Below are 15,494 nucleotides of genomic sequence, written 5' to 3' on the forward strand. Positions count from 1 at the left end.
GTGTCAAGGCCCCAAGAGTTGAACACCCTGCACAAATAAAACTATTCCATGGCATATTCTTGCTGATGCCCATTTTCCTATCTTCTCCCCATTCTCAGTTTGAATTTCTCTCTACTCTTCGCATCAGATTATAATCAAATTAGTCTGAATTCCTTAAAACCAACATTTCCTTACATGCCAGACTATGATAAGGTTCATCTTTTAGAAAATATACTGTTTGTGATCATAAATGCCACATGCTACAGTATATGCAATAAATACCAAATTCAAACATTTATTTTTAGGTTCAATAAACTTAAAAGTAATGACCTGTGAAGCTCAACTGCCACAGTCAAACATATACTGCTTAGGAGCTTCAATTAATTTTCTTACCTGTTTAGTTTCTGATTTTGGAGTCTATCCCTTTCCTGCTCGTATCTCAGCTTCAGTCCTTTAAACGTCTGCACATATTCTATGTGTTCAAGTGCTTTATAGAAGTTGTCAACTATGTGTGTTGTAAGTGACTTGATATCCTCCTGTGGTAACAAACATTTATAATAAAGGAATGGATAATACACTTCTCTCAGAACTGTGGAAAACCACAACCTTTAGGAAAGTTTGTATGTGACATTTTAGCATAATATATGCTTTATTTAAAAATTGTATCCAAGCTGAATATAAAATTCACCACAAACTATTACAAAAATATAAACTTACCACTCTGATAAATTCAAACAGTTCAATTATCGCTGAATTAAGTAGATTATATCTGGTTCCATTATCCAAAAAGGCATTTATAACTGGCTCAAAGAGGTTTCCTTTAGTGATGTATCGATTATAGAATTCATCCTTCAGTCCAATGATCCTCCTCATAAAACGCAGTGCACCTGTTTTCAGGAGAAAAGAACTAATTACCAAGATCCCAGTACTGTCCATTAGTTTGGACCACCTCTAGCAGCTGCTTCTCCTGCTCTGTGATCAAATCCTCTCATTACTCCAGAATCATCATGGACTGCAAGAACCATCCCAAACTCATCATCTCCACATGAGCAGTTCATGGACTGAGTCCAAGCTAGAGACCACTTCCTCATCTCCTCCCAGCATCTTCCAGATTTAGGCTCCACCCCCACACACTGCAGCTTCTCCCTCACCAAATTCATCATCTCCATGAAACACAGCACCTGCTCCCTTGAACACTGAACTTATGCTTGGCCCCATGATTACCAGCATTATCTGCATCCTCCAGAGTTATTCTCCCTCCTTTCAAAACCATTGTCACTCTCAAGTCCATCCTCGTATCTCTCAGTCTGCCCGTTCTCTCCAAGGTCCTTGAAGGCATTATTGCCATCCAATTACATTATTTACCTTGCCCGTTTTTCTCCCTCCAATCTAGTTTCCACACCATCCAGGCTAAAACCATGACATCCTTGGGACTGCGACGCTAGCTCACTGTTCCTCTTCAACTTCTGCCTACTCCATTCTCCTCCACTGCCTCCCCTCAAACCATCTCTATTGCACCCCTCCCTTGTAGTTACACTCAGTTACCCTAACAGCAGTTAAACCTCAATTATTTCTCCTCCCAAGCCATATGGCTACCTTCTGAGCCACAGGGCTCCATCCTTGGTTCTTATTCATTATCTAAATGCTGCCCTTCAGCAACATTACCTGTAGGCACAAGATCAGCTTCCACATATACGTTGATGACAGCAAACTGACTCTCCTGTCATCACCAGCAACTCCAAAGTTTTTAATATACTGTGGATGCCTGTCTAAGACCAGATTGAGTCAGGATTTCTTTCAGCTCTCTAGCACCAAAACTACTCTGACTCGCACCAGCACCCAAGTGGCTTCAGTCCTGATTCCATCAACATCTCAGGTTGCCCACTCAGGCCAACTCCAGTGGCACACAACTTTAGTGCACTGTTCAACTTCTAGCCAAGCTTCCTACCCCACATCTTCCAGCGACAAGACCACATTCTTTTAACTTGAACATCGCCTACTTATACGCCAGTTCTTCAGAAACTTTTAATCCATGCCTTCATGTCCAAGGATTGCCTTCTCTAAATGCCCACCTCACCTCCCCGATTCACAAATTTTAACTAATGCAGAACCACACGTGTCGTCACATGTGCATGCAACCTCTGCTCCTCTAACTTCAGATTAATTTCCTCTACTCCACCACCTGAAACACTGCCACCTTTGGAATTTTTATCCAAAACCTCTGCCTCGCAGATTCCCCTACAGGCCAAATGGAGGGGGGGGGGGAAATTATATAATTCCCCTGGACACAAGCATAAAGCTTTTATATTTGATTTAAAGAATTTGTATCTATACAGTCCCTTTGAAGGCACTTGCTTTTGAAGTTATATAAACATGGTAACCAACTTGCTCATCAGAACATTCTATAGGCAGCAATGAGATTAGTAGTGTTAGTTGAGTGATGAATATTCCCAGTACTTAACTGGAGTGTCAAGCTTATGTGCTTGAATCCTGGGTTCAGAGATGAAAGTGATATCAACTGAGCCAAACTGTACGTTGGGGTATTACCATGCACCACAAAAGCAATATACACCTATGGTGATAGATTGACGTCACTGACATCCTATTCTTAACTGAGCCGTGAAGAAGGGAAAATAGAATCATCAGTGGGCTGATGCCACTCAACTCCTAGCTATCAGTAGACCATGCATTGGAATGTCGCGCTAGAGCAGTAGTTTTCTAGGTTTTTGTATGGGGGAAGCTATGACAAATATTGACTCTCTCATGGATCCCTCATCTTAAAATGTATGAAAGGACATGATGCAGCACAACTTCTGAGCTACAATCAAACACCCTTTACTGATGAGATTTTCATCTCTACATTTATGATTCTGCGGACCCCAGGAACCGTGTTAATCTAGAGTGCCAAATAAAATTGCAGCAGTGTTTTATCAGCATTGTTTTACATTTATAAACAACTCCACTTTGTTTGTGCTTTGTTATAAATTTATTATCCAGTGAAGAAAAAACCCTGAAGTGAACATTCGTAATGCCAATGAAGATGTCAAAAGAACAATTATTTCATTTTACAGCTTTCAAAATTTTTAGAAAAATACATGTGCCCATTATTTGTATATCATAATCTTCCCTCTGAAATTCAAGGTGCTGGTTTGTTGTAAACAGTGGGATCAACAAGGGATGATGTTGCTGTTTGGGTGAAGGCTCCTGTTTTAAGACAACGGCCTGGACTTCCCAGAGACTAAGGTATGGAAGTGCATGGTCAGGGAGAACTGCCTGCTTAAATTACATCCTTCAAATAACTCTAGAATCCACCTTCATGAAGTCTCTCTCTCAGCTTGTCAGACCCTCATCCTAATCCCTTGGTACAGTCCCAGATTATGTGCCTGAGGCACATTTCTCACTTGCTGCCTCATCTTTCACTCGTATGTCACTTATCACATACCTCTAGTAGTTAAGAATGTGGACCCCAGGAACCATTTGCCAACTCCACTGCACCAGAACAAAGTTTGAATACCACTGTACTACAGCAAAGGACGTTACCCTAGAGGGGGATTTTAAATCCTAGTTTTGACCAGGTTGTCTAGATTTATTATACAGGGAGAACAAGCAGCTATATATCTGCTATTTAATTCTAATGAGGTGATAAAATCTATATATATAAATAAACAAATCGATCTGTCTGTCTGTCCTTCTGTCCTTGGGTGTGCGCCTGTCCGGCTATGCACTCGAAAGTTATAGAGCGTACCTACGCGCACGTTACCTCCGAAGAAAGCTTACGGTTCCGGGACGGTCGTAAGCGTATTTACTTTTCGGTCGGCCGAAAATTTTTCGCGCCTTATGCAAAAAACCTTCAAAATTAAACTCATTATCTGCTACTTAGCATTGATTGACTGACGTCAAGGTTCGACCAATCCTGTGCCGTCACGATTGACCAATCCTACAGTACAGTCCCCTGATGGTTGGCCAATCGGTGTGTGTGTGTGGGCGGGACTAATCGTTTTCATCTCAGGGATGTGGCAGCCATTGCCTCAAGCTAAAAACACCATTTACTTCCAGCTCAAAATCTGCTGATGCAGCTTCGAAAAAGTTAGTATCTCTTATGTTATTTTTAAAAGATTTACCAAAAACGTTTTATAAGTACTTTCACTTTCATCTTTGAAGGTATTAAAAGGTAGAAATGTTGCCCGGCAGCAGATTCACAAAGGGACAGAGAGACAGGGCCCAAAAGCCTGGGACTCGATTTAAAATGTTGCCTGGCACCAGATTCACAGAGGGACACAGAGAGGCCCCAAAAGCCTGGGACTCCATTTAAAATGTTGCCCGGCCCAAAACAGCCCTGGCAAAGCCGGGCTCCCCCAGCTAGTCCTGTATAAATTGTAAGAACATGGAAGCAAAAAACACACAAGTATGGAGATTCAGTCATTAGTTTTACTTTTACAAGTTTTAACTTACATAAGGCTAGAAAAGTATGTTTTGAATTCATCAGTACCAAAACCCTTCGCAGTAAATCTTTGTTCATGATGTAGTTCTTGATATGATATGTGTGATGCTCAACACAGAAAGTGAGCAGCTCAAGAATCAAGGCCAACAGCTGTGCTGTCTGGAAGTTATCTAAAAAAAATGATAAAGCTTGGTTATGCAATTGTGACCAACATTTTAGGTTTAATTTTGAAAACTAGCCTGAAACAGAGGGACTGAGTGTACAGTGAAACTGTGTTTCAACCTCTGGCACCTGGGTTTGAAACCAGGCCAGGTCAATGGGATGAAAATCTTTTTTCATAGAAGTCAGGCTCCCAAATGAAATTAGTCTGGCTAGTCTCAATCCAGTTTCTAGTCATGTCAGTACTTCAGTAGTGGGGAATCAGGACAGTCACAAAAGAGGAACTGACCATAATTTAATGTCAACAAACACTTGATTTGGCACTCAACAAGCTGAAAGTACGCCTAGCTAAGTTTTATGTAGACGCAGTAGGAGATAGTTTTGTCCAATTAAAGAATGTGCGTTGGGGAACTGCATATGGAGTTTTAACTTTATTTATCCTCCGAATGACAGAGACACTGCATGCAACAGCAGAGAATAAAGTTACATCCCCACTACAGATGCCACAATAAGCTTTCCCCCCCCACCCCATTTCCTGAAGACACAACTTATGCAGGGGTACAGTTCCACAGGTACTGGCAGCTCTCTAATACATCTTCATTCTTCATGAGATTCTGATTAGCAACTATGAGCAGGCTACTTGATAATGGAGAGCATCATGGTACAATTTTAAAGGGGATGCAGGAGACCTGGAGGTGTATATACACAAATCTTTGAAACCGGCAGGACAAGTTGAAAAGGCTGTTAAAAAGCATATGTTGGCTTTATTAATAGAGGAAGAGAGTACAAAAGCAAGGAAGTTATGCCAAACCTTTATAAAACACTGGTTAGGCCTCAGCTGGAGCAGTGTGTTCAATTCTGGGCACAAAACATTAGGATGTCAAGGCATTAGAGAGGGTGCAAAAGAAATTTACTAGAATGGTACCAGGGATGAGGGACTTCAGTTATGCGGAGAGACTGGAGAAGCTGGGGTTGGTCTCCTTGGAGCAGAGAAGGTTAAGAGGAGATTTGACAGAGGTGTTCTTAATCATGAATGGTTTTGATAGAGTAAATAAGGAGAAACCGTTTCCAGTGGCAGAACAGTCAGTAACCAAAGGACACAGATTTAAGGCGATTGGTAAAAGAACCAGAGGCGACATAAGGAAACTTTTTTTTTTTTTTTTAAAACACAGCAAGTTGTTGTGATCTAAAATGCACCACTTGAAAAGGTGGTGGAAGCAGATTCAATAGTAACATTCAAAAGATAATTGAATATGAAGGGAAAAATTCTCAGCGCTATGGGAAAGAGCAGTGGGATTAATTGGATAGCTCTACCAAAGAGCTGGCACAGGCACGATGGGCCGATTGGCCTCCTTCTATGCTGTATCATTCTATGACCATTGCTAAGCCCAATCCTGTACACCAAACACATAAGCGTGAGCGCACACACTTTCCAGCAGGTGACAGTAGATAGCAATTAAGAGCAAGAACCCTAGCCAATTCTTTGCCTACATAGCTCAAGGGCATTGAAGTCAAATATTAACATCCCAACAGCCATGTTAGTTGAGGTCAGATAACTCACCACAGACCATCAAGCCTGGAACCTTCTGGTCTGAATGGTTTAGCACCACAATGCATTTGATTACTTATTGACAGTGCTTGTATTTATAAACTCAAAAATGTAATACAGAAAACACTGCTTTGAAATCAATACCAGCTAGATAAAAATCTTTGCTGCTGTCTTAAATGGATACAGGTGCAATTACAGGAAGCAAGCATGTACAAAAATCACCCAGCAATAGAAAGTGATCTTGCTGGGTGAATGGACTTTTTACACAGGTGGCTGTTAACCACTACATTCAAAGTGGGCTCATCAATACACAAGTTGATATGTAAAAAAATGTTCCTTCAGAAACAAAGCAACCAGTTGTGAATTGCTTTAATTTTAGTATTTAAAAGCCACACTGGACATATTACCAAAGGAACAAGCTATTCCATCTACATAAAATCCACCAACTCAATAAGTAAAATGAACAACATGTAACTTACCAGAACAAAAAGCACTATTCTTGTTGGATCCATCTACTACTGCATCTAATAAACAAATCAAGGACATGGTAATGTTTCATTGCTAATATAGCTCAAGATTAAATTAGGAGACCATTCAGCCCATCTTAGTTCACCCATTCAGAAAGACCGTAAAGTCCCCATAATTGTAGTATTTAATTGTTTAAATTATTCCAGTGTTTTCACTTTCACTACTCTAACCAATCCACACCATATACTGATCACACTATTGAGAATGTCTTGATACTGGTTCTAAATGTATCTTACTAATAATTTTAGATTTAATCTCTGAAGGAAACAATGTATTTCCAGGAAAATGAATAAAAACCTTCAGCAGTCGTATATAAAGCATCACTGAAACTACTTCATTTAAAATGGGCACTTAGACCATTTCAGTGGCCTAGTGCTCCATATTAGGCTAGGACTGTATTGGGCTCCTAGCTATGATCAATCTGCAGGTAAATAATTTCATCCCTAAGTGAACATGGGCATATGCTATTACTGCTTATGCTAACTTTGTTAACATTTGCCAACAAAGCTGTGAAAGATGCCAGGTCAACTTGTCTTTAGGTTTTTGCCCCTCCCTAACAGAGTGATACACAGTGACAACTTGGATGAGTTGGATAAGACAGTAACAAATCAATGATTTACTAAAGCTCTCAAAATTTGAGATGCATAAGTATTATGGGCATATAATTTACTTTTCAAATTACAATACACTATTCTATTCCTAGATACTGAACTCTTTAATCTATATGATGATTTCCATTGCAGAGTCCAAACCAAGAACATGTTTCAAGTGTTATTTTTGCAACGGGTCCCTCGGCCTAGTTTCAGGGCATTTTCCTACCAACAGTGAGCTGGGGAGAAGAGCAACAACCCCCTTTTACCAAGGAAGATCAACTAGGCTAGAGGTTAGTGGTCCCCAAGGGCAAGCAGTGATACACAGCAACAGGCTCACGCTCAAAATTCTGGGCACAGCAACGGGCCATATTTTATGGGGCATTTGCAGGCAAAATTCAGGGGCATTTTATACTAGTGATTACAAAGTGTCAGAGCTCTTGATAAAAAATATCTAGCCCAATGGCAGGCTTCTGAGAGAGGCTGAGTTTTTCAAGAAAAAAAACATTAATGAAGGCATTATGACAGTACAATTCAACGGATAAATTGAGGGCAGGCAAGTACACGCAGACTGAAATCAAGGGGTAGAGTTTCTGCTCGGTTCTGCTGGTTTTTTTTTTAAAAGCGCAATTCACTCAAAATCGACGTAACCGGTGCAAAAGATTGCAGAATTTTAAGCGCAAATAATGTTCAGCACAAATCTTGTTTCCGCGATCTTTAAGCTAGTTTTAAAAATATCGCGCTAGAGGCTGGCCACACCCCCAGGATGAATTAATCAATCATCATGGCGAGTTTCCGCTAATTGCGCTCATTTGCAGGCCTTCGAGAAGACAGTTAAGCTGGTTATTTGGGGCGCATGGACACTAATAGGCACGTTTTAAAAGCTTTAGAATGTATTTTTAAAAATTTACTAAGAAACTGACTACTGTCCCCCAATATAACTAGTAAATGGTTCTGTAAATTTTTTTAATGACATTTTCAGTCATTTAAAATCAGGTTACTCATAGGTGGTGGACTGACACTGATTAAAAATGCTTATTTGTGATAAACCCATTTTCAGCTGTATTAATCAAACTGCACCTCTTAAATATATCAAGGAATATTTTTTAACGCAAAATTTCTTTTTTTCAAATAAAATTACATTTTAAAATGCTGTCCCATTGCACGGATTCATGGCAGATTTTGCATTCGCTGATATGCAAGTGAGTTTGAGCAGAGACTCGAGGGGGAAAATACTTCTCAAAATGGGCACAATTTGCACCCGGATAGCCGATTGCGCCCCAAGTGTTTTTAATGGCTGTATATAGTGACACCACTATTCCTGGCCAGGATGGAAATGATTGGGTAATTCCCCCATCAATCACGCCTGGAGGCTGCACTGCTCAAGTGACTGGAATTGATTTTACACACACAATTTGTATTTGTATGTAACTATCCTCCACTCGCTGCAATATGCTGGAGAATCGCCGTGCTTTTATCGGAAGAAGTTGCCGAGTTCTGTTTGCTGCAGTTTGTGGAGTTTCTTTAAATAGACTTGGTTTGCTGAGTAAATAAACTTTGTTTGCTGTAAAATACACTGGCTGCTGCAAGTCCTGCCCCGCCGCCAACTCATTGGCTGACAGTGGTGTCAATCGACACTCCGGTTTTTAATAGGGAAATTGCAGTCACTGGGCTTGTGTAACAGGGAAAATCTGACTAAGGGTTAAAGTGCTCCAAATGGAAAAAAAATTTACAGCACAACCTACAAATAGCACAGGCAGTTACAAATGTCACAGGGGTGTAGACGTAATTAACATTGAAAAGTCCAGAGGAAGCATTTACAGGTGACAGGACACATGCATTTTAATACATAGATAAGTTTGAAACTCACCTTTACTGCTGTGTTTTTCATCTGTGGTATTAGCCAGTAAAGGAGCACTGAGAACATGCATGCAATGCTTGTAGAAAAAGCTGAGGAACTCGGTCTTCTCCGTTTTCTGAGAATGATGACAAGAATACATGTCGGTAATTAGTCAGATTCCTGATTCTGAAATGTGTATTTTTCATGCATGCTTTATATGAGATCATGCAGCAGCAGAATCAAACTTTAAATTCAAATCAAGTTTCAGCAAATTCATAAATCTCTGAAAGATTTCAATCTCAACAAATTTAACGTATTTTTAAAAATTTAGATTTAAAGCACTTTTGAAATCAGCAGAAACATAAGCACTCAAGACGTGATAATATTTTTCATAAACAAATCTAGCAATCTGCACCAAATAGGGCTCAAATATAAACCATATATACAGATCACACACTGCAGTTGAACCAACAAGTTAATCTTTAATAATGCTGCCTTCAATAACAAATGCCAGTTTTGTATTTTAACACATTCCTTCCAGAATATAAAACCAAAATTACTGATGCCGTAAGGTTGACAGGATTATATATTAGAGTAATAGTGAGTGTAATAAAGGTGAGATTTCAGGTAGAGGAGGAAGGGTTTTGGGAAGGAGTTCCAGAGTGGGGCTGAAGCAGCTGAAGGTTCTGCCACCAATGATGGAAGGGCAAGGGGGGTAAAGAGGATGAGAGGTGCACACAAGAGATAGCCAACGGACTGAATAAGGCAGGAAGGGACGGAAGGCTTGAGGAGGTTGAAGAGATAGGGTGGAGCAAGGCAGTCAACGAACTTGTAGGTGATAAAGATTTTAAACTCCATGCTTTTGGGGTAAGGACAGGGTGGAGAGTAAACAAGGCTTAGTGCGGGATAGGATAAGAGCAGCTGAGTTTTGGGCATTTGGGTTTACAGAGGATAGAGGCGCCAGCACGGATAACACTGCACAAGTCAAGACTTGAGGTGAGAAAAATGTGAATAAGGGTTTTTCCATTGTGGAGGTGGGGTAGGGGCGGAAGCAGAAGTGTTCTGGCTGACAGACAGGATGTGGGGTTTGAATATCTGCTCTGGGTAAAACAGGCATTAATGTTTCTCACAGTCTGAGCAAATAGTCAGCAAATGGGCAAAATTAGTGATGAGACGGGAGTTTATGGTGGAGATGAAAAATTATGGCTTTGGTCTTCACGATGTTCAGTTGAAGGAAATGTTGGCAATAGCAGAGGTAGTTTGAGAGGGTCAGAGAAGTGGTGGAATGAAAGAATTGGGTGTCAGCATACATATGGAAACTATTGGGGACTATGGAGGTGATTATGCAAGGACATGGAGAAGTTGCTGCTGGAGATGCACTGACTTCTTTGTGACAGACAAAAGGAGCAAGGGCAATCCCAACGAGCTAAACAAAAGAGAATTGAGCAGGATGGAATGGTCGTCTATATCAAACGCGGTGCAGAGGTTGAGTTGGACAAGGAATAAGGGCACAATCACAAAGGATGTCATTTCTGACTTTGTCCAGGGCAGTCTTGATGAGCAAGGCAGAAGCTGGACTGAAGAGATTTGAAGTGTGTGTTTTGGGAGAGATCAGCTTGGAGTTGAGAGGTGATAACTCGTTCGAGGAGCAGAGAGGGAAGGGATGTCAGAAGCTGGTGGTAGCTGGAAAAGGTGGACAGATTGAGGTTCAGGTTGATTTTTTTTGTGGAGAGGGGTGCTTCTGAAAGGGAGAAGGATGGTGTTTAAACAAAGGGAGCACTTAATAATGCCAAAAAGCATGGGGGCAAGGAGAGGTAATTGAGTAATCCACGACTTGAAAGGAGCCCTGAACACAAACCTCAAGTATTTAAAATAATTGAGAATTCCCAAAATACAAGTTCCAATATATTTCACAAGTTAGTGCAATTAAGTCATTTTTAGTCAATATTTGGGTACTATTACAATCAAAATCAACGTAGCAAATCCACTCAGACCTCACTTAAAAAAGGAATGGAGGCACAAGATCATTAACTGCAAAATCAAATTAGGCCCATATACAATGCCATTTCTTTTTTGTTTTAAATATCTTACGTTTGCTGTAGCCAACATATTCTCAGGGTCAATTAAAGTTCTCAGTAGCCCCATTAGCTGAACTGCTCCACCAAGTTCAGGGTCAGCATCACAGATCATCTGTTCAATGATTACATTGATTAGGAGAATGTCCTGCACAAAAACAAATGAAAATAAGTAGCCAGTATTAAAGTAACAGCTGCCATAAAATGGTAGCTAGTTTCAAAATAAAGCACGAATCAATTTGCGTCATCAAATCACAAGATAAGCATTCTTTATTCAAACCTTAAAGCCCATCTGATCTCATCCTTCCAAAATACCAACCCTACCATTTTTCTATTACAGCATTTAGTTGATTTTTAAAAGGATGCTAGGACACTGGCCTTCCTGTCAACCAATTCCGTCGGTTGATCATCTCTTGTTTAATATGGTTTATCCTAAGCTTGCCCTTCATAATCCTGATCCAGTGCACTTTTGTCATGCTGCCCTTGCATATCAAAGTATTGTTCAGAGTTTACTTTTTCTATCCCATTACAAATCATATACCTCTAAGGTTCACTCTTGGTAATCTCTTAGAAGAGCCCCAACTAAGTCACCTCTCAGCTCATCCCTCTATCCCAAGCAAGCAGCCTCGTTAGGGCTTGATGGGTCCCTATGGGGGCCATGAATGTATGCAGCACTTCAGGTATGGCTTGGCCAGCGCACTGCACTTAATCACAGCTTCTGGGCATTTAAGCCAAACTGATTTGACAAAATAACCCAGCATCTTATTTTGTTCACTTTGCATATTGCTGCCTCACAATGTTTGGATTTGATGAACAAGTCCATAGATGCATTTAAGGGGAAGCTAGATAAGTACGAGGGATAAAGGAATAGCTGATAGAGTTAGATGAAGTATGGTTAGAGGAGGTTCGTATGGAGCGTAAACACCGACTTGGACCAATTCTGTGCTGGAAATTCTACGTAATTTGATGAGTCAACCTCACTTTGAAAGGCTCAAGATTGTTTTGTGAAAATGTAAATTACTCCACGTTAGCTTCCAGAAAGTGGCAAGGGAAACCCTTTTGCAAATGGGCTTATTAAGCAAAATGAACATTTTAAGCTTCCGAGACTCAACAAAAGAACAAATATAAATTCCATCGGCAAGTGTTCCACGATATTTGGTTTAACCAGCATTTTACGATGAAACAAAACATAAATGTTTATTTTGCCAGCTGTTCTTAATTCTAATTTATATGGAATACTGGAGATCTACATATAAACTGATTTTCCAATGAGGAAGCAGTTAAACTTAACAAGATTTGTCGAGAAAATGTGACTCAATTTCACGTATAAACTTTGGATTGGTCTTAATAGTGTGATCAGGTCCCAGTTGAAGTACTTCTGAATCACGACATGCAACACTGGCTGTTATATTTAACAAGCAGCACAAATCCAACCTCTTGGTCAATGCAAGTAGAATTTATGAGGAACTGATATTACCAGACAACAGGTACACACTGGTCGCTCCAGCTTGGTCTGTGCCAAAACACACACATCATTGTATAGGGACATAATGACAGTAAGCATTTGATGCATCATGGCACGTTATGATTTGAGGTATTTCTAGTAAATCACTGCAGAAGCATGAAAACTCAAAGGCACTATGTCATAAAGAAAGTACAAAATGCAATACAAGATCACAAAAAAACCAGGCGTAGTTAGTACTATCACATCACAAGGTAAACCATCTTTGCCCAAACTTTTGAGCCTAGATGACCTCATCCTTCAAAAATAGCAACCCTACCATCTTCAAGTGTATGCAACAGATACTCAAATCCCAGACCAAGTGGCCATAGAGAGTTTAATTTCTCAGGCACATTTTAGAAAGCTAGAAACTCACCAAATTAATTTCCCACCTGATTTGATACACAAATCACAAACATCAATCCGCAACAAAATGGGTGACAAAAATCAGAGCAATTAATTACTGCAAGTATGGAACCAGTGCCAAATGCTACAGCCACGTGTTAGTTATCCTGACAGAAGCACTTCCACTTGGCATTAGATTTTAAGAGTAGATGCTTATCACTATGCCAATACAAATGCTTACAAGCCTCATCTTCTGAACAGACTTAACATTTTTACCCCCACAAAATTTTGGGGCAGACATTTGACAATTTATGTACGGAGAGTACACTGAAGTTTACAGAAACACAGACTGTTGTTAAAACATTTAGTTACCTAAAGGAAAATCAACAGTCCTAACCAATGCTGTTGTTGCTCTATTTTGAAACAGAATTAGTTTATTCACATGCTACAAGAACAAATACTTACATCATCGCTCTGCTGAGCTTCCTGCATTACAAACTCGCGTACCATTGATGGACTATATTCTACCAGATAAGAAAATATGTCTGTAGCGGCAGCTCGCACCTGCACATCATCCATACCCTGTAAAATAGCAAGATAAATGCACATTTTAATTGAAATTACAAGTATATACCAAGTGGTTATAAATATTTGAGTTCTTTCTGCCAAAGAAAACCAATTGAAAAGTTCTTCAATAGTTTACATAGAAAAATGGCAGCTTAATTCTAACATCAGTAACATGGGCTAGAAAACGCAACTGACTTACCAATGAAGCATTTCAGAGTGTGCATCATGCCCCCCATAAAAAAAGCAGTGACTTGCTAGACTATGCCATTTCCATATACAATTCCAGAGTTGTAGGATACACAGTCGCTCCAGCATTTCCCACAAATTAAAACTGCAATCTCTGCCGTGCCGTCAGTGGGAGGCCAGACTCTTCCTCACAGATAAAACAAACATTACAACAGCAAATAAAACGAACATTACAACAGCAGCATGGGGTGAACCACCCTCCCAGCAACCAGCTCAAAACAGGATTTGCAGAGCTCCAGGGTAGGTTCTCTATTTGCTTCTAAACCAGGTAATGACATAACAGGATGAGTGACAGAAGAACATAAAAACTCAAGAAATTTCTTAATGTAAAGATCCTGAGACAAAATAAATATTTTAATTTACTTATAATGCATTTAAAAAAGGTAGATTTAAAAAGAAAACTTTTCCATATCGAGACATTAACGATGACCAGCAAAACTGATTTTATTTGCAAAAACAAACCATCAGGAATTCTTACTAATCTGATGTCTCAGAATATATTAAGAGCATTTCGATATACATCATTTGTTAATCTGAAAGTCATTGCAGAAAACGTAGTATTTTGCAGCATATATAAATGCATTGACAGAAATAGTGCAGTGCAACAGTGATGTCACACTAGTCTAGAAACTACTTTTTGTGATATTAACGTACTGCACGTACATGACATTCTTCAGTCCACGGTCTTAACACAGGCATTAACCAGTTATTTTAAAATGGATTAAAACAAGAACTTTAAAGCTTTGTGCCTGCCTTGGCTGTTTGATGCATACCACAGAACCTATGGTATAAAATTTAAAGTAATGTTCCATTAATTTACAAATATCTCAAGTTGCTGTTACACATAGATCTTAGTGTTGTTAATGAATATTTATCCGCCAACGAGGCAACACCAGTATGAACGCTTTTCAAACTTCCAAGCCTACAAAATTCAAAACAGGACAAACTAGTAAGAAATGTGCAAAGAGGTAAATAATTTCCACTGTAATGAGCATTCCTTGATCACACTGCCAGGGCTCATGGATACTTAAGGCCATTTAAGACCGAGATGAGGAGGAATTTCTTCACTCAGAGGGTTGTGAATCTTTGGAATTCTCTGCCCCAGAGGGCTGCAAATGCTTAGTCTTTGAGTATATTCAAGGCGGAGATAGATAGATTTTTGGACTCTAGGGGAATCAAGGAATATGGAGATCGGGCGGGAAAGTGGAGTTGAGATCAATGATCAGCCATAATCTTATTGAATGGCGGAGCAGGCTCGAGGGGCCGTATGACCTACTCCTGCTGCTATTTCTTGTTATGTTCCTTGATCACACTGCCAGGGCCGTTGTTGGAACATGATATAACGCCTCTGCTAAAATCGCAAAGCAATGTTATACAAAAGGATTAAGTGCTCATCCGTCACTACTGCCAACAATTTCTAAATATTGAATAAATTTGAATTATTTCTAAATATTGAACAAATTGGAACTTCAAAGCTGGAATTACTGAAATTTCTAATGAATGTAGTAGTATGTTGAAAAAAATTAATGATTTTTGATGAGGTGTCAAAAGTTTTGAAGTAATAAAAAAATACATTAGTGTATCCAGATGATCAAAAAATTCTGTACATTAACCAAGTCAAATAAGATTTTTTTAAATGTGTATTAAGACTATAGAATATATTTTAGAAATAAA

The 15,494-nt window shown here is 39.5% G+C and overlaps 1 protein-coding gene across 4 annotated transcripts in view; it reads right to left on the minus strand.

The window, feature by feature from the left end:
- ppp4r3b (protein phosphatase 4, regulatory subunit 3B) overlaps positions 1-15,494 on the minus strand; it is a 70,879-nt gene that overhangs the window by 25,526 nt on the left and 29,859 nt on the right. For all 4 annotated transcript variants that reach the window (XM_085981401.1, XM_085981400.1, XM_085981399.1 and 1 more), the window contains 7 exons: positions 13,473-13,589; positions 11,178-11,309; positions 9,117-9,222; positions 6,608-6,652; positions 4,432-4,590; positions 697-866; positions 373-515 (listed from right to left, as the gene is read on the minus strand). In XM_085981401.1, coding sequence (XP_085837527.1) covers positions 373-515; positions 697-866; positions 4,432-4,590; positions 6,608-6,652; positions 9,117-9,222; positions 11,178-11,309; positions 13,473-13,589 — 872 coding nt within the window. The remainder of the gene's footprint in view (positions 1-372; positions 516-696; positions 867-4,431; positions 4,591-6,607; positions 6,653-9,116; positions 9,223-11,177; positions 11,310-13,472; positions 13,590-15,494) is intronic.

Source organism: Somniosus microcephalus, chromosome 3, assembly GCF_052327205.1.
Source record: "Somniosus microcephalus isolate GS21.2 chromosome 3, FLI_Smic_1.0, whole genome shotgun sequence".
In the NCBI taxonomy this organism is placed as follows: domain Eukaryota; kingdom Metazoa; phylum Chordata; class Chondrichthyes; order Squaliformes; family Somniosidae; genus Somniosus; species Somniosus microcephalus.